At 38.8% G+C, this 22,102-nt stretch overlaps 2 protein-coding genes across 3 annotated transcripts in view; one reads left to right on the forward strand and one right to left on the reverse strand.

The window, feature by feature from the left end:
* Positions 1-22,102, reverse strand: part of LOC143267678 (ATP-binding cassette sub-family G member 3-like) — a 63,533-nt gene that overhangs the window by 39,508 nt on the left and 1,923 nt on the right. For both annotated transcript variants that reach the window (XM_076546857.1, XM_076546856.1), the window contains exons 2-4: positions 11,008-11,067; positions 10,148-10,262; positions 9,426-9,578 (exon numbers count right to left, since the gene is read on the reverse strand). In XM_076546857.1, the coding sequence (XP_076402972.1) occupies positions 9,426-9,578; positions 10,148-10,262; positions 11,008-11,067 (328 nt within the window). The remainder of the gene's footprint in view (positions 1-9,425; positions 9,579-10,147; positions 10,263-11,007; positions 11,068-22,102) is intronic.
* LOC143267675 (WW domain-binding protein 4-like) lies at positions 19,369-20,831 on the forward strand. The gene is made up of 2 exons (XM_076546835.1): positions 19,369-19,556; positions 19,612-20,831. The coding sequence occupies exons 1-2, from the start codon at positions 19,483-19,485 to the stop codon at positions 20,687-20,689; spliced, it is 1,152 nt and encodes a 383-aa protein (XP_076402950.1). The 5' UTR covers positions 19,369-19,482; the 3' UTR covers positions 20,690-20,831.

Here is a 22,102-nt window from a genome sequence, read left to right on the forward strand (position 1 = left end):
CAGGAAGCTGATGCAGCTGGTTACATCCAGTCAAGAGCACAGAGAGGATGAATGCATGCAAGCCTGTCAGTGTTCAACTCACTTTTTTCATTCCTGTAACACCCAGAATGGAGCTGCCTGAGTGGGCTGGATCTTTCCACATTGCTTAACCCAATCAAGACAGTCACCTACAGAAATGCCCACAAGCCAACTGAAAACAATTCCTCATTGAGACTCTCTTCTAGATGATTCCAGGTGATTATAGGCTGTGTAAACTTGACAGTTAATACCAGCCTCCACAGACAGGATGAGATAAAAACACAAAAAGGCTACAGAAAATAACAAGCACTGAACAAGTCAGAAGGAAATGCTAAAGAGACCAAGTACAACCTGGAAGAAATAAGTGCAGAGTGAAACACAGAGAAAGAGTGCTCAATCCCACGTCATGTGTCAGTCCAGAAAACATTCTGAAACAGCAAAGGGACAAGTCCCTGGGGAAGAGACAATAAACAGAAGAAAGCACTATGGTGGTATTTTATTTGTACTGAAAAGTGATTTTCATTGTATGTTAATAAATAAAGTTGCCCGGGGGTCAGAGCTATTAGAGCCATAGCAAGAGCGTGGTGGTGGTGGTACATGCCTTTAATCCCAGCACTTGGTAGAAGAGCTAGGTAGATCTCTGTGTATTCAGGGATATAGCCAACATTGGAGACATACGCCTTTAAGACCTGGAGGGCTGTACTTACAGGCAGTGATGAGGCAGTCATGTGTTTGGGTTTACAACCAATGAGAAGGCAGAACAGAAAGACTGTATTAAAGACAAACACACAGGAAGTAGCTCTCTTTCGGAGAGGTAGGAGCACCGCAGGAGCAAGGGTAAGGTTTTAGCTCTGAGCTCTGACCACTGGGCTTTCTCTTTTGCATTGATTCTGTGTTTCTTATTTAATAAGATGGTTGGTTACATCTACATCTGGCGCCCAATGTGACAAGAATCCATTAAAAACCGCTTGGCTTGGCTGCAGGTCCAATTTCCCGCAAGGGCGGTTGGCTCCCTAGCCCAGGCGACTGGCTCCCTAGCCCGGGCCCAGGTCGACTTGGCCTCAGGCCAGACTAACCATGAGCTACTTCCTTAAAGCCAGTGCTACAAACAACTCAGGCCTGCCCTGCCGAACAGGGCCCCTGCCTGTAAAGCCAATGCACGTGGTTGGAGCTTAAGGAAGCCAGAGCCAAGCCTTGACTTGGCTCAAGAGGAAACACGTGAACATGTGGCTGGATTTAAGCTTTAACTGGCTAAACTATCTTGTGTTCTCTCTCTCTCTCTCTCTCTCTCTCTCTCTCTCTCTCTCTCTCTCTAGATTCACACCTCAGATACTAGGTGGCTGTTTTGAAATTCCCTCAGATTTCTACTGTTCTACACAGATTTGGTAAATCACAACATATCAGATATTTTGAAGGAAACTATTTAAAAAAGAAATTTTTTTCCACATTTTAAAAAAATGGGTTTATGTGTACATTGGAAGAATGAGTTTTGTTTGAAATTTTAGGCAGTCTGAAAATGGAACAACTATACGAGAAGATTAATATTGATCAAATTATGCAGTTTATTACTATGCTTATCCTCATTTTACTATTTAAAAAGATAGTCAATTTAAGTGCCAGGATGACAGCTTTAGAAAAACTTGTTAAACCTGTAAAAATTCAGACAGAAGAAATTAACAGTGAAGTTGTTTCAAGTTTGGATCATAAGGTTACAGAAAGAAAGCCTGTTTTCACACAGTCACCCTTAATATATCCTGTAACCGTACAGCAGTTGCCTGATCAAATGACTACACAAAATATTTGGGCTCCAATTGAAATGTTGGGTTTACGAAGGTTTAAGGAGGCAATAGTATCTTATGGCATGCATTCCCCATATGTAAAGCAAATGTTAAGCTCTTGGTCAACATATAATAGGATTGTACCACGGGACTGGTGGGAGCTGGCACAAGCTGTTCTTAAACCCAGCCAGAGGCTTCAGTTTTTAACTTGGTTCAAGGATGAGGCTAAAAACATAGAAAAAACAATGGAGGAATAAAGGAATACAAGTTTTCCATGATCAGCTTATTGGAGAAGGCCAATATGCTTCAGTTCAAACACAATGTTTATATGATGTCCAAACCCTAATTTTATGTCAAACGGCAGCCTTGAATGCATGGGACAGAGTTGAGGAACCAGGAAAAAAAAAACTGAGTCATTTACAAAGTTTATGCAAGACCCAAAAGAATGTTTCACAGATTTTTTACGAAAACTGGCTTCAGCAGTAAAGAGAATGGTCTCAGATTCAGAAGCTAGTAAGATAATAATTGAATCTTTGGCTTTGAGAATACGAATACAGCATGCAAAAGAATAATCAGCCCATTAAAGGCAAGATCAGCACCTTTGGAAGACTGGATTAGAGATACGTTTAATGTTGAGGCTCATGACCATGATGCTATGTGGGTAGGAGAAGCAATTTCAAAACGTTTGAGGAATGTTAGATGTTTTGGGATGTGGAAAGCAAGGACATTTGAAAAGGAACTGTAAACAGGTCATTCCTAGAAACAATGTTTCTTCAAGGAACAATGGCAACAGAATGCCCCTTCCTTCTGGAGTATGAAGAAAATGTGGTAAGGGAAAACACTGGACCAACAAATGTAGATCAACAAAGGACAGACAGGGTAATCCTTTGCCTCAGTCTTCGGGAAACTCCCAGAGGGGCCTCATGCAGGCCCCCATAGCAAATCCAGTTCAAACCTTTCCTGCAGTTGTAGAGGAAATCCCTGCTCAGAGCGATTAAATAACCAAATGCCTATTGGAATAAATCATGCTGGTCAGGATGATGAAACAGAGAGAATAGAAAATTCAGGAGAAAACATAAAGAAATTTTTTGGCAAACTTCTATTATGAACAAAGACCAAAATTAACGATAAAAATAAATGGTGTTTTGTTGTCTGGTCTGGTAGACACAGGTGCAGACGTTACCATAATTGCACCAGAATTTTGGCATCCAACTTGGCCTCTTCAGGAGGTAAACGTTCAACTGTTAGGAATTGGGACATTATCTCAGGTGAAACGGAGTGCAAGATGGCTCAAATGTATAGGTCCAGAAGGACAGAGAGGAAAATTAAAACCATATGTGGCTAACATAGCTATGAACCTGTGGGGTCGAGACCTGTTGCAACAATGGAATACTCAGATTAACATCCATCCAATCTCAGAAACAAATCATAAACTAGCACATGTTTCTGAAAGAAATATTAGAAGATATTGTTCTAATGAGTGGTCACCAGCCATCCATATTATACAATAACAGGGCACAACAACTGATGATCTTCCAAAGACACCAACAGCTCTACCTTTAAAATGGTTAACAGACAAGCCTGTATGGGTCCAGCAATGGCCTTTAACAACAGAGAAACTCCAGGCTTTAGAAGAGCTGGTAGAAGAACAGTTAAATGCTCATCATATTGAAGAATCAACCAGCCCTTGTAATTCTCCTGTATTTGTTATTAAAAAAGAAATCTGGTAAATGGAGAATGGTAACAGACCTTAGATCAATTAACAAAGTAATTCAGCCAATGGGCTCTCTACAATCTGGGATGCCTTTGCCTACTCTGTTACCAAAAGGATGGCCTCTCATAGTTATTGATTTAAAAAGACTGTTTCTTTTCAATACCCTTACAAGAAAAAGACAGAGAAAGATTTGCTTCCATAGTGCCTACTTATAATAATTCTCAACCGGTTAAAATTTTTCAATGGAGGGTCGTCCCACAGGGAATGTTGAATAGCCCAACTCTGTGCCAATATTTTGTACAACAGCCATTAGAAGTGGTATGTAAAAAATTTCCTAAATCTATAATTTATCATTATATGGATGATATTTTACTAGCTGACTCAAATGCAGATACTTTAGAAAGAATGTTTGAAGAAGTAAAGAAAAATTTGCCTTGCTGGTGATTACAAATTGCTCCTGAAAAGATACAAAGAGGGGATTCTATTAATTATTTAGGATATAAAATAGAGCTACAAAAAATTAGACCCCAAAAGGTGAAAATTAGGAGAGATAGACTACAGACTCTTAATAACTTTCAAAGATTATTTGGAGATATTTCTCATCTACGAACTATTGTTGGGGTAAAAAATGATGAACTGACTAATTTGTTCAAAACCTTAGAAGGTGACAAGGACTTAAATAATCCAAGAGAATTATCACCTGAACCTGAGAAAGAATTGGCCTTGTTAGAAAAGAGTACATGAAGGGCATATGGATCATATTGATCCAAAGCTGGATTGCATTTTAGTTATTTTACCTTCTAGGCATTCTCCTACTTGAATATTAATGCAGAGGGAAGATATTATATTGGAATGGATATTTTTACTAAATAAACCAAATAAAAAATTAAAAACTTATGTGGAAAAATCTCTGACTTGATTTGGAAAGGAAAATTGAGACTTTGTCAATTAGCAGGAATAGACCCAGCAGAAATTGTCATACCTATAACTAAGGAGGACATTGAAAAATTATGGACAGAAAGTGAACATTGGCAAAGAGCTTGCAGTAATGTTTGGGAGAAATTAACAGCAAATATCCCAAAAACGATAGAATTGATCTTATAAAGAGAGCTGTTTGGATCTTGCCTCGAATTGTATGGCAAAAACCCATATCTGGAGTTCGTACATTTTATACAGATGCCAAAAAACAAGGAAAGGCAGGTTACAAATCAGAAAATTTAAGTAAAGTGGTTCAAAGTCCTTATTATTCAGTTCAAAAATCAGAATTGTATGCTATCCTGTTGGTATTAATGGATTTTTCAGAACCTCTCAACATAGTAACTGACTCTCAGTATGCTGAAAGAGTGGTATTACATATTGAGACTGCAGAATTTATTCCTGATGCATCAGAATTAACTTCACTATTTATTCATTTACAAGACACAATCAGGAAAAGGAGTCATCCTTTATATATAACTCACATTCAATCCCATAATGATCTGCCAGGCCCTCTAGCACAAGGCAATGATGAGATTAATAATCAATAAATTATTGATAGGAAATGTGCTGGAGGCCTCAGAATTTCATAAAAAAACATCATGTCAATAGTAAAGGTTTAAAAAAGGATTTTTCCATAACCTGGCTACAAGCCAAGGAAATAGTAAAGAAATGTCCTACTTGTTTCTTCTACAATCAAATGCCATTACCAGCAGGATATAACCCAAAGGGTACTCAGAGGAATGAAATCTGGCAGATGGATGTGTTTCATTTTGCAGAATTTGGAAAATTGAAATATATACACCACACCATGGATACCTATTCAGGATTTCAATGGGCAACTGTTTTGAGTTCTGAAAAAGCTGATTCTGTAATCACTCATTTCCTACAAGTTATGGCCATCATGTGTATACCTGCATAAATCAAAACTGACAATGCTCCATCATATGTTTCTGTTAAAATGAAACAGTTTTTTGCTTATTATAATATAAAGTATATTACAAGCATACCGCATAATCCTACAGGTCAAGCAGTTATAGAAAGATCAAACAGAACTCTAAAGGATATGCTAAATAAACAGAAATGGGTAACAAAAAACCCCAGACATAGACTGCATAATGCTCTATTAAATTTGAATTTTCTTAATGCCAATGAGAAAGGAACAACAGCTGCAGACAGACATTGGATAATTGAAAAAAATGACAGAATTAAATCAGCCTATATATTTTAAGGATGTGCTGACCTCAGAATGGAAACCAGGGTGTGTATTATGTTGGGGACGAGGTTTTGCTTTTGTTTCTATAGGAGAAGATAAGCTGTGGGTACCATCAAAATTGATAACGGTTCGATTTGAACAAGAGAAACCTCTTAATTAGAGGAGGTGATAGTTCATCAACCAGCATGAACATCCAATTTAAACTAACTTGTATCAGTAACACATGCCTTTTCATTTACTCACATAATAACTTGCCAAAAAGGAACATCCCCAAAATTAGTTTTGGGGAAAGGTTTTTGTTTTTGTCTTTTAGGAGAATGAAGGTTAAGGAATCTGAAGAACACTGGACAAATGAGACAACTGAAGAAAAGGGACAAATCATCTATCCCAGGAAACAGAGTGAAACGGCATATGGGTATATATTATCTAAAAAATTTTATGTCTTCCTAAATGTTTGTTTCTGCTTTTCTATAAAGATTTAACACTATTGGTCTTCTAATTGTCCCAGTTCAATTAAAATTTAAAGCTGACTTTGGAGTTGGAGAATGGCTCTCTCCTTTAAACTCAAGCATGTTGTTAAAAGGAAAATGTAAACCCCCTGTATCATGCCAGAATAAAAGAGCCATCTTCTGCTATGGGACAGGACAAAAGCCAAATTGATTAAGGGACTATTCTATTACTAATCTCAACTCTTTGATTCTATTCTGATTCTTTACACTTTTCTTAAAGTATGAATTTTATATCAAAATTTACAAGATTAATATATGTATAGGTAGATATACATTTTAAACTTTGTTAAGATATGAATGGTCATATAGAGTACTAACTAATTCTAGAAAAAAGGCTTCAATTAGCTGCATATATATGTCTTTGTGTTTGAGTCTCTTATCAGTTTTCTGTAGGAAATCACGGCCAGGCCTAACATCAACTGAAGTATCCAGAAAGAAGATGGGGCCCCACACCAACAACAATTCCACGTGGACAATAATAATATCATTAAGCTGACAAACATCATCTAAGATTAACTTTGAACTACAAGGTGCTCAGAGCAATTTTGAGATGACTAGCTGAGATGATCCAGTCTCAAAGACTACTTGAATAAGGACTTGAGATAAACCCTGAACTTTGGCATTATACACAGACTGGATAATGAAGGCTAAAGTTACCTTTCCTAGAATTTGACAATTAACCTAAAATTTTTCTTTCAGGATAAAGATAACTTCACCCACACCCAGCAGGAAGCAATTTTAAGAATACAAAGCCCACATTCCGAAAGAGGTGGTGTGGGGCGGGTGGTTTTTTGGTCCTTTTAATGGGTTTGGGGTCTGGGATAATATTCATTGTTTAGGGGGTTTGGTTACAAGTTGTTGTCAAGGGTTAGGAAAAGGCTAAGCAAAGGAGATTAGATTAAGGTTCTTGTTTAAAAAAAAGAAAAGAAAAAGACAATTACTAGTTTTAAATACTTTACATTGGATTGGATTGTTTTATATTGTATACAAATTAAAAATTGATATTGTTAGAAAATGCTATATTTATATTTCTAATTGTATTTATATAATTCATTTAACAATGTAATGCAATTTTCTGATCTTTTATTTATGCCATTCATTTAACAATGTAATACAATTTTCTGATCTTTGAACGTTATTATTACCAACTATTAGGATATAAAGAAATGAAAGTTAGTAGTTCGACATTACAATAGAACTTGTATTCATATTAGATATGTTTTAAAAATTGAGCAGATATATTTTAGACAGGTCATCTTCAAACCCTTCAGAGATCTACAGAATATGGCATTTAAAATGTTTTAATAACTTAGAAATTTTTCTTTTTTGAGATATGTTGGCTCCTGGCATTACCAATCCACTTCAGAGAAAATATGGGCATTGAAGAAACTGCATATGGAGTTAACTTTCATTGTGGCAAAAGTTAGCCACTGGACAACAAAGTATCCTTGAATCAACAGGACAAAATGGACAGACAGAACATGAAACAAAGGACTACTGATTCTTACCAAAACAAGTGTGGTTATGGCTTTATCAAAAGGCATCTTCTGAGGCCAGGACAATATGGCACCAACCCTGAAGTGGCCTTTGTAATCTGGAAATGGTACAGTGCCTTTTTCTTTGAAGGCAGCTTAACAGGCAGTGGGCCGATGGCTTCTGTTGTGCAATTGAACAGCAACTGAAAGCTCATGCCTCTTAATAGTAGATTGGCATTTAATAGAGGGTGTGGAGAAGAAGGGGATGTTGAGATGGAGCCATATATACACAGCCAAGAAGAATGGACAGCTGAATTCAAAAACTGTCATCAATTTTCAGAATTTAAAATCCTGAATGATGGCATGACACTAGTGGAATTCAGGTGTTTCTGGTACATGGACTGCTCTCACCCAATGTGAGGTTGAACTGTTGACTTTGTGTACATCCTACTTCACAAATGAGTCTGTCAGATACTCTAAGCCTATAGGCTGAAGTTGATGCCCCAATACTGCGGAGAAAACTCAGGTGACTGTCCAGGCAGCTGGCTGTTTCTGTCAACTCACAAATTTTTTGGAAGCTGCTTGCATGCACTTCCTGTTTTTATTTTTGTTAGCTAATATTATTTCCTTCTTGGGTCTCTGAGGGAGTTGAAGATTAGTTAGTTATATTTGAAGATTAGTTAGTTATAGTTGAAGATTAGTTAGTTATAGTTGAAGATTAATTAGGATAAAAAGTGAATTAGATACATTTTGGACTTACCAAATAGGATAGATAATGAAATTATTGGCTCTAAATTTGTCAAATACAAATGGACTAGACATTGTTTAGGTATTTATTACTTGTACATATTGTATATAGTTATATACTTTTGTATGTAGTTTTTCTTATGTTAGTTATAACCTTTTGCTTTTTTTTTCTTTTTATTAAAATAGAAAAGGGGAAATATGGTGGTATTTTATTTGTACTGAAATGTGATTTTAATTGTATGCTAATAAATAAAGTTGCCAGGGGGATCAGAGCTATTAGAGCCATAGCAAGAGCATGGTGGTGGTGGCGCATGCCTTTAATCCCAGCACTTGGTAGAAGAGCTAGGTAGATCTCTGTGTGTTCAGAGATACAGCCAGCATTGGAGACACATGCCTTTAAGTCCTGGAGGGCTGTACTTACAGGCAGTGATGAGGCAGTCATGTGTTTGGGTTTACAACCAATGAGAAGGCAGAACAGAAAGACTGTATTAAAGACAAACACACAGGAAGTAGCTCTCTTTCGGAGAGGTAGGAGCACCGCAGGAGCAAGGGTAAGGTTTTAGCTCTGAGCTCTGACCACTGGGCTTTCTCTTTTGCATTGGTTCTGTGTTTCTTATTTAATAAGATGGTTGGTTACATCTTCAAAGCACTTGTCAGATTCTCCATGAGTCAAGAGTTTAAGGCTGAGGAGGAGGAGGCTCTTGTGAGGAAACTTGGAAATGGCCATGTGAGGAACACGTTTCCCTCCTGGATCACACTCCATTCCCAGGTTTAACCATTGCTAAGAAGGCTTCCCAGCTCAATCTCCACTTTACCTCATGTAACCAGTCACTTACTCATTAATACAGAGAGCAGCCACCTGGACCACACACATTACAGGAAACTGATGACTGAGGATCATGTTGCCAACACAGGTCTATCTGTCCTTCTGTCTCTGTCTCTGTCTTGCTCTCTTCTTGGCTCTAAGTCTTTCAAGATTTTTCTTCACATTACCTTGACATTTGCCACTTTATCCAGATGCAGAAGTTCAAGGACCTCATCAATTCGCCTTCTTCTTTCATCTCTCGTTACAGTCATTGGAAGTCGAAGAGCTGCTGAGAACTCTATATTTTCTCTCACAGTCACCATGTGCCTCACCACGTCATTCTTAAGGTTAAATAGTATTTCAATTAAATATAGTTATCACTAAGACAACATTCCAACAAATGTGACCTAATCCTCATAGAAACCATACCCATTGTAATACGCTACTGAAAAATAAGCTTTAAGTGTTACTAATCTCAAGTACAGAGCCTGATGCAATCATTTTCACCTCCCTCCCACTTGCCTTCTAAGTAGAGCACAGGGATTTTGGTAACTAATACCTACAATCATCTTCTAAGCAGTGGAGAAAGAAGAATGGATGGCAAAATTGGACAGCAGCTGTCCCTTGTAGAATTAAATCACAGCTGCAGTTACTAATGCTGTACCACAGATGTCATCCTCCAATCCCTCCCCTTCTTCCTATTTAATAATGTCAGCCTGAGGCTGATGAGTCACTAGGAAAAGCTGGTGTAGAGAATGTTGGGACTGTATTGTGTCATATAATTAATTGGAAACACACAAATGTATAAGCTGGGCATCTACCCATACAGAGGCAGGGGAAATATAAAATTATATTTATAAATTATATTATAATAATATAAAATTATATTATAAAACCCACCAACACTTACTTGTGGTACATAACCAGAAATACATTTGAAATTAGCAGGTCGAGGTTTTCCATTTATCAAAATATCTCCTGACAGTCCACGTGGATCTTTCCTTGCAGCTAAGACATCCAATAACCTACAACAGATAATATATGTTATGTAGTTAACTTGTATCTTTAGTAAATGCTATCACCTTTTGCTACTCAGAATAAATATTCTGCATATCATAAGGTGAACTGAAATCTCTCTCTCTCTCTCTCTCTCTCTCTCTCTCTCTCTCTCTCTCTCTCTCTCTCACACACACACACACACACACACACACACACACACACACACACACTGCTTTCTGCTCATTGTGTGTTCTAACACAGCCCAAAATTATGAATGCAAGACATTATCCACATGACTGTCCCTCCCTGCAATCTGACCTGGGGACTCAAACTCATAATGAGCTGCTGTATTTTGAGAATTGGGCCTAGTGATGATTTCTTGTTCCCAGAAAACTTTGCTCCATCTTTCTAATTTTAATACTATCTCCCCCATATTAGATAATAATATGACCCAACACCATATACAATCACTGTATCATTTCCTATCAGTAAAGTGGACCTAGTAAGACTTTCTGTTCTTGGTAGAAAATTGAATGCACCCTCCTGCACATTATCCACAGCACATGGGTCTGAACTCACACATATATACTCACATATACACTCACACAATACTTACAGACTCACACATATATACTCACAGGTATACTCACACAATACTTACAGACTCACACAGATACACTCATACAATACATAAATAACCCCTGTGGAAGTGATTTTTACAGCACAGAAACTGAATACAAAGGGCTCGCATGTGCTTTCCATTATACTCACAAAGATCTGCTCCCATCTTCAGGTCCCATGATGGCATTGAGGCCAGGTCTCATGATCCCACTGTAAACACAAATCATACTGGTTGATTTGTCTATTTAAAAGTCGTTACATTAGGTTAGTGTCTATACTGAATATTCTGTTGAAATTGAATGAAATTGTACATAGAAAATAAGCACAAAGTCATAGGAAAAATTTAATTACTAATTGATATAACATAAATTGCTAAACAATCTTATTAATACAAAAAAACATAGCCAGATATAGGGGTGAAAACTGAAAGATCAAAGAAGCAGAACAAAGCACAGAGAACCTCACCTCACCAACTCCTCAGCTGATCCTTTTTCCACAAATCCTCAGACTGAAAGCCTCTGAGGACAAATGGTCTTTGAGTAGTCTCAGTTCAATTAAAAATTAAAGCTGGCGTTGGAGTTAGAGTGTGGCTCTCTTCTTCTCTAAACCTAAGCATGCTTGTTAAAAGAAAATGCAAAATCTCTATATCATGTTAAAAAAAAGCCACCTGATATGGGACAGAAGAAAAACCAAAATTAAGGGACTATTCTATTGCCACTATACTCATAATTCTTTGGTTCTATTTTGACTCTTTAAAACTTTTCTTCAGGTATTAATTTTATAACAAAATTTATTATATATATATTTTAAACTTTTGTCATGATATTAATGGTCATATAGAGTACTAACTAAGCCTAGAAAAAAAGGGTTCATGTAGCTGCCTATACATGTGTTTGTGTTTGAGTATCTTTTCTGCAGGGAATCATGACGATGCCTAACAGCAAATTTGAAGTCTCCAAAAAGATTATGGGGCCCCACAACAATGATTCCATCAGAATGATGATAATACCACTAAGCTGACAAATACCACCCAAAGATCGACTTTGGACTACAAACTGCTCAAGACAATTTTGAGATGCCTAGCTGATCAGATGATCCAGCCTCACAGACTGCTTGAGCAAGGACTTGAGACAAGCACTGCGTTTTCGAATTATTCAGAGACTAGACAACAAATGATACAGATAACTTTCCTAGATCCAAAATTTTTCTTTTCAGAATCCCCTAAAGTTATCTTCATCCCCAGACAGCAGGAAGTAATTTTAAGAAAGCAACGCACACATTCCCAAAAGGTGGAGTGGTTGATTTTTGGTCTTTTGATGGGTTATGGTAATTGTCATTGTTTAGGATGGTTGATTACAAGTTATTCATTGTTAATGGTCAAAAAAAGGCTAAACAAAGGAGATAAGATTCAGGGTTCTTGTTTGGAAAAAAAGAGAAAAGAAAAGAAGAGGATATAGATAAGAAGTAGATTATTGAATCTATTCTGAAAAAAGATATAGAAATGATAAATAAGGGAAGATTATTGAATCTACTAAAAAAGATATAGAAATGATGGATAAAGATTAGATTATGGAATCTACTCTGGAAAAAAAGAGAATATAATTATGATAAAAGGTAAATTATTGAATCTACTCTGAAAAGAAAAAAGAGGGGATATCGATATAAGATAAAAAGGTAAATTATTGAATCAACTTTTAAAATGCAACTACTAGTTTTAAATATTTTACATTAGATTCGATCTTTGTATATTGTATACAAATTTTTTATTGGACTCACCAAAATAGGATAAATAATGAAATTTTTGTCTGAATTTTTCAAATGTTAATGGTTAGACATTGTTAATATAATTCTTCACTGTACATATTGTATATACTTATTGTACTTATTGTATATAGTTTTTCTTATATTAGTTATAACTTTTTTATTTTAGAGAAAGAAGGGAAAATGTGGTAATATTTTATTTGTGCTCTAACTAATAAAACTTACCTGGGGATCCGAGAACAGAGCCAGCCACTAGATTAGACATAGAGGCCAGACAGTGGTGGCACACACCTTTAATCCTATCACTTGGGAGGCAGAGATCCACCTGGACCTCTGTGAGTTCATGGCCACACTGGGAACAGAGCCAGGTGTGGTGACACACACCTTTATCCCAGCACTTGAGATCTAATGTCTTTGTTTGGGAAGGCCACACACCTTTAATCCCAGGAAGTGATGGCAGGAAGCAGAAAGGTATATAAAACATGAGGACCAGGAACTAGTGGCTTTTAAGCAGTTCAACTGAGACCCTCAGGGGTGAGGACTCAGAGGCTTTCAGTCTGAGGATTCATGGAAACAGGATCAGCTGGGAGTTGGTGAGATGAGGTTGACTATGGCTTGTTCTGTTTCTCTGGTCTTTCAGTTTTTACTCCAATATCTGGCTCTGGGTATTTTTTTTTTTTTATCATAAGACCTTTTATGATTCGTATTACAAATAAAGATCTATTATTTATGTAAGATGTTGAATGTTAGTGGGGACTCATCAGAAAAATGCCTCAGATATCACAAAACACCTTTTATTTATTATAGAACTTGTCTGTTTTGAAACATGGTACATCTAAGTGCAGTGTTCCTTGAAGCAAGTAGCAGGTTCTCATGAAGACTCTGTTACACTTCCAGCCTTTATGTGTCAAGTATATATCAGCTACTTTCTAAAGATTGATGATGAGTATCTTCATATAGCCCTGCTTGCTGCCCTGTAAACCTTGTCACAAGAAACCACTATCATGGGATTTTAATAGCAGTGTCATTACTATTAAAATAGAATCAAACCGGACATTCAGGCCCAGCAGCGGCCCACAGAGGTAGACAGGCCCGGCGGCAGAGACAAGCAGACGCAGGTAGGCCTGCGGCAGCGGCCCGCGGAGGTAGACGGGCCCAGCAACAGCCCGCTGAGGTAGATGTGCCCAGCGGCGGCAGCCGACAGGGATATTCAGGCCCGGAGGCAGCCGGCAGAGACATTCAGGCCCAGCGGTGGCCCATAGAGGTAGACAGGCCCGGCGGCAGAGACAAGCAGACGCAGGTAGGCCTGTGGCGGGGGCCCGTGGAGGTAGACGGGCCCAGCGGCGGCAGCCGACAGGGATATTCAGACCCGGCGGCAGCCGGCAGAGACATTCAGGCCCAGCGGCGGTCCACAGAGGTAGACAGGCCCGGCGGCGGAGACAAGCAGACGCAGGTAGGCCTGTGGCGGCGGCCTGTGGAGGTAGATGGACCCAGCGGCAGCCCGCTGAGGTAGACGTGCCCGGCGGCAGCGGCCGACAGAGACATTCAGGCCCGGTGGCGGCCCCCAGAGGCAGACAGAACCAGCGGCAGCTGACAGGGACCACAGGCCCGGCGGAGGACCGCAGAGGTAAACAGGCCCAGGGACGGAGACAAGCAGACGCAGCTTGGAACAGGGACGCCCCTAACCCCAACAACTGGGGAAGAAGCTATCTCCGTGGGTCAGAACCAGAACGAATCTGAACACTCCATCTGAGGACAACCCAGGGCCCAGCTGCTGATCCTGTGAAACCCAACAACTTGGAGGTGTTGGTGAGACTACCCTGCTCAGCTGAAACCCATCTGGGAGAGGATTCAGATGCCTACAGTTTAAAGTCTGAAGAAACAAGATCAGCTGAGGAGTTGACAAATGAACAAAAAGTGACCTGAGAACACAGAAGAAGGCGCTACCCAGACACCAAACCAGATCACCAGAATCATAAGTATATAATTCACCGATCGAAATCAGCTGCCCCTGAAGAAATAGCCCAATAGCACCAATTTAACCAAGAACCACTACTACACCAAGACTAAAAATTAGAACAAGAGAGGCACTCTCAGACACAGACACCACCTGCACCTCACAGAGGAAGAGATGAGCAGACGCCAGTGCAAAAATACAGGCAACAACATAAAGACCTATATGGCAACATCAGAACCTAGTGATTCTACACCTGCAAGACCTAAACATACCATGACAGAAGAAGCAGAAGAAATCAACCCTAAAAATGACATTAAGAAGATGATAGAGGCCCTTAAAGAAGAAATAAAACATTCCCTCAATGAGGAAATAAAAACTTTCCTTAAAGAGGAATTGAAAAACTACCTTAAAGAGGAAATAAAAACTTTCCTTAAAGAGGAAATAAAAAACTCCCTTAAAGAGGAAATAAAAACTTCCCTTAAAGAGGAAATGAAAAACTCCATTAAAGAGGAAATAAAAAACTCCCTTAAAGAAATGGAAGAAAAAACGAACAAAAAATGGGAAGAAATCAAAGAAAGCCAAGAAAAAGCAATTAAACAGATGAAAGAAACATTCCAAGATCTGAAAAATGAATTTGAGACAATAAAGAAAACACATGCTGAGGGAATGCTGGAAATAGAAATCCTGACAAAACGAACAGGAACTACAGAAACAAGCATAACCAACCGATTGCAAGAGATGGAACAGAGAATCTCTGACACTGAAGACACGATAGAGAAAATAGATTCGTCAGTCAAAGAAAACAATAAAGACAAAAAAGTCCTAACACAAAACGTCCAGGAAATTTGGGACACCATGAAAAGACCAAACCTAAGAATAATAGGGATAGAAGAAGGAGAAGAATACCAACTCAAAGGCACAGAAAATATATTCAACAAAATCATAGAAGAAAACTTTCCTAACCTAAAGAAAGAAATACCTATGAAGATACAAGAAGCTTACAGAACACCGAATAGGCTGGATCCAAAAAAAAAGTCCCCTCGCCACATAATAATCAAAACACTAAACACACAGAATAAAGAAAAAATATTAAGAGCTGCAAAGGAAAAGGATCAAGTAACATATAAAGGCAAACCCATCAGAATAACACCAGACTACTCAATAGAGACTATGAAAGATAGAAGATCATGGACAAACCTCATGCAGACACTAAGAGACCATGGATGCCAACCCAGACTATTATACCCAGCAAAACTCTTAATCACCATAGGCGGAGTAAACAAAATATTCCAGGATAGAACCAGATTTAATCAATACCTGTCCACAAACCCAGCCCTACAGAAAGCACTAGAAGGGAAAATTCAACCCAAAGAAGCTAAACACATCCATGAAAAATCAAGCAATAGATAATCCTACACCAACATACACCACAGAAGGACAACACAACACAACCAAAAAAATAACAGGAATTAACAATCACTGGTCATTAATATCCATCAATATCAATGGTCTCAACTCACCTATAAAAAGACACAGGCTAACAGAATGGATTAGAAAACAGGACCCATCCATATGCTGCATACAAGAAACACACCTTAACTCCAAAGACAGACACTACCTCTGAGTAAAGGGCTGGGAAAAGGTTTTCCAAGCAAATGGACCTAAGAAACAAGCTGGTGTAGCTATCCTAATATCTAATAAAATAGACTTCAAACTAAAATCAATCAAAAGAGACCAGGATGGACATTACATATTCATCACAGGAAAAATCCACCAAGATGAAGTCTCGATTCTAAACATTTATGCTCCAAATACAAAAGCACCCACATTCATAAAAGAAACACTACTAAAGTTTAAAACGCACATCAAACCCCACACATTAGTAGTGGGAGACTTTAACACACCACTCTCACCAAAAGATAGATCTACCAGACTGAAACTTAACAAAGAAATAAAGGACCTAACAGATGTTATGACTCAAATGGACCTAACAGATATCTACAGAATATTCCATCCTAACACAAAAGAATATACCTTCTTCTCAGCACCCCATGGAACCTTCTCAAAAATTGACCACATGCTTGGACACAAAACAAATCTCAACAGATACAAAAAAATTGGAATAACCTCCTGTATCTTATCAGACCACCATGCCTTAAAGTTAGAACTCAATAACAACAAAAATTATAGAAAACCCACAAACTCATGGAAACTGAATAATACCCACCTGAAACATCAATGGGTCAAGGAAGAAATAAAGACAGAAATTAAAGAGTTCCTAGAATTCAATGAAAATGAAAGTACAACATACCCAAACTTATGGGACACTATGAAAGCAGTGCTAAGAGGAAAATTCATAGCTCTAAATGCACACATAAAGAAGATGGAGCAATCTCATACCAATGAATTAACAGCACAACTGAAAGCTCTAGAACAAAAAGAAACAAACTCACCCAGGAGAAATAGACGCCAGGAAATAATCAAATTGAGGGCTGAAATCAACGAAATAGAAAACAAGAGAACAATACAAAAAATCAATGAAACAAAGAGTTGGTTCTTTGAAAAAATCAACAAGATAGACAAACCACTAGCCAAATTAATCAAAAAGCAAAGAGAGAACACCCAAATTCACAAAATCAGAAATGAAAAGGGAGACATAACAACAGACAATGAGGAAATCCAGAGAATTATCAGATCATACTTCAAAAACCTGTACTCCACAAAAATGGAAAACCAGGAAGAAATGGACAATTTTCTGGATAAATACCACATACCAAAATTAAATCAAGACCAGATAAACCATTTAAATAGACCAATAACCCCTAAAGAAATAGAAACAGTCATCAAAAGTCTCCCAACTAAAAAAAGCCCAGGACCAGATGGTTTTAGTGCAGAATTCTACCAGACTTTCAAAGAAGAACTAATACCAATCCTCTTCAAAGTGTTCCACACAATAGAAACAGAAGGAACACTACCAAACTCTTTTTATGAGGCTACAATTACCCTGATACCCAAACCACACAAAGATGCAACAAAGAAAGAGAACTACAGACCAATCTCCCTCATGAACATTGATGCAAAAATACTCAACAAAATATTGGCAAACCGAATCCAAGAATACATCAAAACAATCATCCATCACGACCAAGTAGGATTCATCCCAGGGATGCAAGGATGGTTCAACATACGGAAATCAGTCAATGTAATACACCATATAAACAAACTGAAAGAAAAAAACCACATGATCATCTCCCTAGATGCTGAAAAAAGCCTTTGACAAAATCCAACACCCCTTCATGATAAAGGTCTTAGAAAGAATAGGAATACAAGGAACATTTCTAAACATAATAAAAGCAATTTATAGCAAGCCAACAGCAAACATCAAATTAAATGGAGAGAAACTCAAAGCGATACCACTAAATTCAGGAACAAGACAAGGCTGTCCACTCTCCCCATATTTATTCAATATAGTACTAGAAGTTCTAGCTAGAGCAATAAGACAACAAAAGGAGATCAAAGGGATACAAATTGGCAAGGAAGAAGTCAAACTTTCACTATTTGCAGATGATATGATAGTATACATAAGTGACCCCAAAAACTCTACCAGGGAACTTCTACAGCTGATAAACTCCTTCAGTAAAGTGGCAGGATACAAGATCAACTCAAAAAAATCAGTAGCCCTCCTATACACAAATGATAAAAGGGCTGAGAAAGAAGTCAGAGAAACATCACCCTTTACAATAGCCACAAATAATATAAAATACCTTGGGATAACACTAACTAAACAAGTGAAAGACCTTTTTGATAAGAACTTTAAATCTCTAAAGAAAGAAATTGAAGAAGATATCAGAAAATGGAAGGATCTCCCATGCTCATGGATAGGCAGGATTAACATAGTAAAAATGGCAATCTTACCAAAAGCAATCTACAGATTCAATGCAATCCCCATCAAAATCCCAACACAATTCTTCACAGACTTGGAAAGAAAAATACTCAACTTTATATGGAAAAACAAAAGACCCAGGATAGCTAAAAGAATCCTATACGATAAAGCAACCCTTGGAGGCATCACCATCCCGGACCTCAAACTCTACTATAGAGCTATAGTAATAAAAACAGCTTGGTACTGGTATAAAAACCGACATATGGACCAATGGAATCAAATTGAAGACCCTGACATTAATCCATGCACATATGAACACCTGGTTTTTGACAAAGGAGCCAAAACTATACAATGGAACAAAGAAAGTATCTTCAACAAATGGTGCTGGCATAACTGGATGTCAATATGTAAAAGATTACAAATAGATCCATATCTGTCACCATGCACAAAACTCAAGTCCAAGTGGATCAAAGACCTAAACATAAATCCAGTTACACTAAACTTAATAGAAAAGAAGATAGGAAGCACTCTTGAACGCATTGGCACTGGAGACCATTTCCTAAATAAAACACCGACAGCACAAACCCTGAGCACAACCATTAATAAATGGGACCTCTCAAAACTGAGAAGCTTTTGCAGGGCAAAAGACACAGTCAATAAGACAAAAAGACACCCAACAGATTGGGAAAAAATCTTCACCAACCCCACATCTGACAGAGGATTGATCTCCACAATATATAAAGAACTCAAGAAACTAGACATCAAAGCACTGAACAGTCCAATTAAAAAATGGGCTAAAGAGCTAAACAGAGAGAGGAGGCGGCGGCGAAGCCGAGCGCGCGGGGGCGCGCGCGCGCTCTGGGACCGGGCCCTCGCGGCTGCTGTAGCCGGGCCGCGGGAACACGCCGGGGGCCGGGGAGACGCGGAGGCCCGGGAGGTCCCGGCTCTCGCCGCCGCCGCCGCCGCTGCCGGCCGAGCAGACAGGGAGCGGGATCGCGGGGCTACGCGCGGAGCCGGCGCGGTCATGGCCGACTACTGGAAGTCGCAACCAAAGAAATTCTGTGATTACTGCAAGTGCTGGATAGCAGACAACAGGCCTCAAAGCAGAAAATGAAATTAGAGGCTTAGCCAGTTTGGACATTTGATGTTGAAAGAGTGTTGAATTTCATGAAAGAGGAAAGAATCACAAGGAAAATGTGGCCAAGAGGATCAGTGAGATTAAACAGAAAAGCCTGGATAAGGCAAAGGAAGAAGAAAAGGCGTCCAAGGAGTTTGCCGCGATGGAGGCAGCTGCCCTGAAGGCATACCAAGAGGATCTGAAACGACGGCTTGGCTTAGAGTCAGACATTTCAGAGCCAAGTATATCACCAGTGACCAGCACTGTCCAGCCCACGTCTACATCAACTCAACAGAAAGAGAAGAAGAAGAAAAAGGAAAAGGAAAAGAAAAAGAAAGACGCTTCGAAGGGTAGATGGGTAGAAGGAGTAACGTCCGATGGTCACTGTTACTATTACGATCTCATCACAGGAGCATCTCAGTGGGAGAAGCCAGAAGGATTTCAAGGGAACTTAAAAAAGACAGCAGCAAAGGCCATTTGGGTAGAGGGCTTAAGTGAAGACGGTTACACCTATTATTATAATACAGAAACAGGAGAATCCAAATGGGAAAAACCTGATGATTTCATTCCACACACTGGTGATGTGCCGTCAAGTAAGGAGAATGAAAAGTCACCTGACACCCTAGAAGACTCCAAATCATCAGATTCTCACAGTGATTCTGATGGCGAACAGAAGAAAGCAGGAGAGGCCTCTGTGGAAACGAAGAAACTAATAATCAAGTTTAAGGAAAAAAATAAAAGTACTGAGAAAAAAACTGAGCCAGAAATACAAAAAGAAAAAAGTACCCCAAAACAGAACCCATCAAATACAAACGAAGAAAAATCCAAAACTCCTAACAAAACTCCTAAGAAATCAACGAACCCTTATGGGGAATGGCAAGAAATTAAACAAGAGGCCGAGTCTCAGGAAGAGGTCGATTTGGAACTTCCAAGCACTGAGAGCGAATATCTGTCAACTTCAGAAGCCGCTGCTGGAGAAATCAAAGTGGTATTTAAAGAAAAAACAGTCTCTTCTCTGGGAGTTGCAGCAGATGGGGTGGCTCCAGTCTTCAAAAAGAGAAGAATTGAAAATGGGAGATCTCGGAATCTGAGACAGCGAGGGGACGATGAGTGACTGTAACTTAGCCTTTCCTTTGACTGCTGTGGACAGAGGAGACGTGCCCTTTCCAAGCTTCTCTGTTTTGAGTACTATAGTGCTGCAGTTTACATTTATGCTAAGTGTATTTTATGTGAATCAAAATAAATCTTTTCATGTGAAATTTAAAAAAAAAAAAAAGAGCTAAACAGAGAATTCACAAAACAAGAACTACAAATGGCTGAAAGACATTTAAAGAAATGCTCAACATCCTTAATCATCAGAGAAATGCAAATCAAAACGACTCTGAGATACCACCTTACACCTGTTAGAATGGCTAAGATCAAAAACACCAATGACAACCAATGTTGGAGAGGATGTGGAGCAAAGGGAACACTCCTCCACTGTTGGTGGGAATGTAAACTTGTACAACCACTGTGGAAATCAGTATGGCGGTTTCTCAGAAAATTAGGAATCGAACTACCTCAAGACCCAGCCATCCCACTCTTGGGCATATACCCAAAGAATGCTGATACATACCATAAAGATACATGCTCAGCTATGTTCATAGCAGCACTATTTGTAATAGCCAGAACCTGGAAACAACCTAGATGCCCATCAACGGAAGAATGGATGAAAAAAATGTGGTACATATACACAATGGAGTACTACTCAGCAGAGAAAAACAATGAAAGCATGAAATTTGCAGGCAAATGGATGGAACTAGAAAAAATCATCCTGAGTGAGGTAACCCAAACCCAGAAAGACAGTTATGGTATGTACTCACTCATTGGTGGATTCTAGATATAAAATGAACAATCAGACCACAACCCATAGAACCATAGAGGCTATATATATAGCATGGAGGTCCCTAGGATGACTGTGGCATATAATCAATTTCAGTTTTACTCAATTATTGAAAAAAAATAGCCAAATGAATGGAAACACATGAACTATGAACCAAAGGCTGAGGGGCTCCCAGGCCCTCTGAATAGGTGAGACAGTTGATTGGCTTGATCAGTTTGGGAGGCATCTAGGCAGTGGGACCAAGTCCTGTGCTCATTCCATGAGTTGGCTGTTTGAAACCAGGAACTTATGCAGGGACACTTGGCTTAGTCTGGGAGGAAGGGACTGGACCTCCCTGGACTGAGTCTACCAAGTTGATCACAGTCCTCGGGGGAGGACTTGTCCTGGAGGAGGTGGGAATGGAGGGTGGGCTGGGGGTAAGGGGAGGGCGTGGGAGGGGGGAGAATAGGGGAACCCATGGCTGATATGTAGAACTGAATGGTATTGTAAAATAAAAAATATATATCACAAAAAAAAAATAGAATCAAACCAAAATTAATATATCTTGAGTAGAAATCCAAAGACTAAAAAGAAGCACTCCAGAGGACTGGAGAGCTTTGCTAAGTTTAATACTCAAACACATCAAAACAAAACCACCTTAATCAA

The sequence above is a fragment of the Peromyscus maniculatus genome, chromosome 10 (assembly GCF_049852395.1).
Source record: "Peromyscus maniculatus bairdii isolate BWxNUB_F1_BW_parent chromosome 10, HU_Pman_BW_mat_3.1, whole genome shotgun sequence".
In the NCBI taxonomy this organism is placed as follows: Eukaryota; Metazoa; Chordata; class Mammalia; order Rodentia; family Cricetidae; genus Peromyscus; species Peromyscus maniculatus.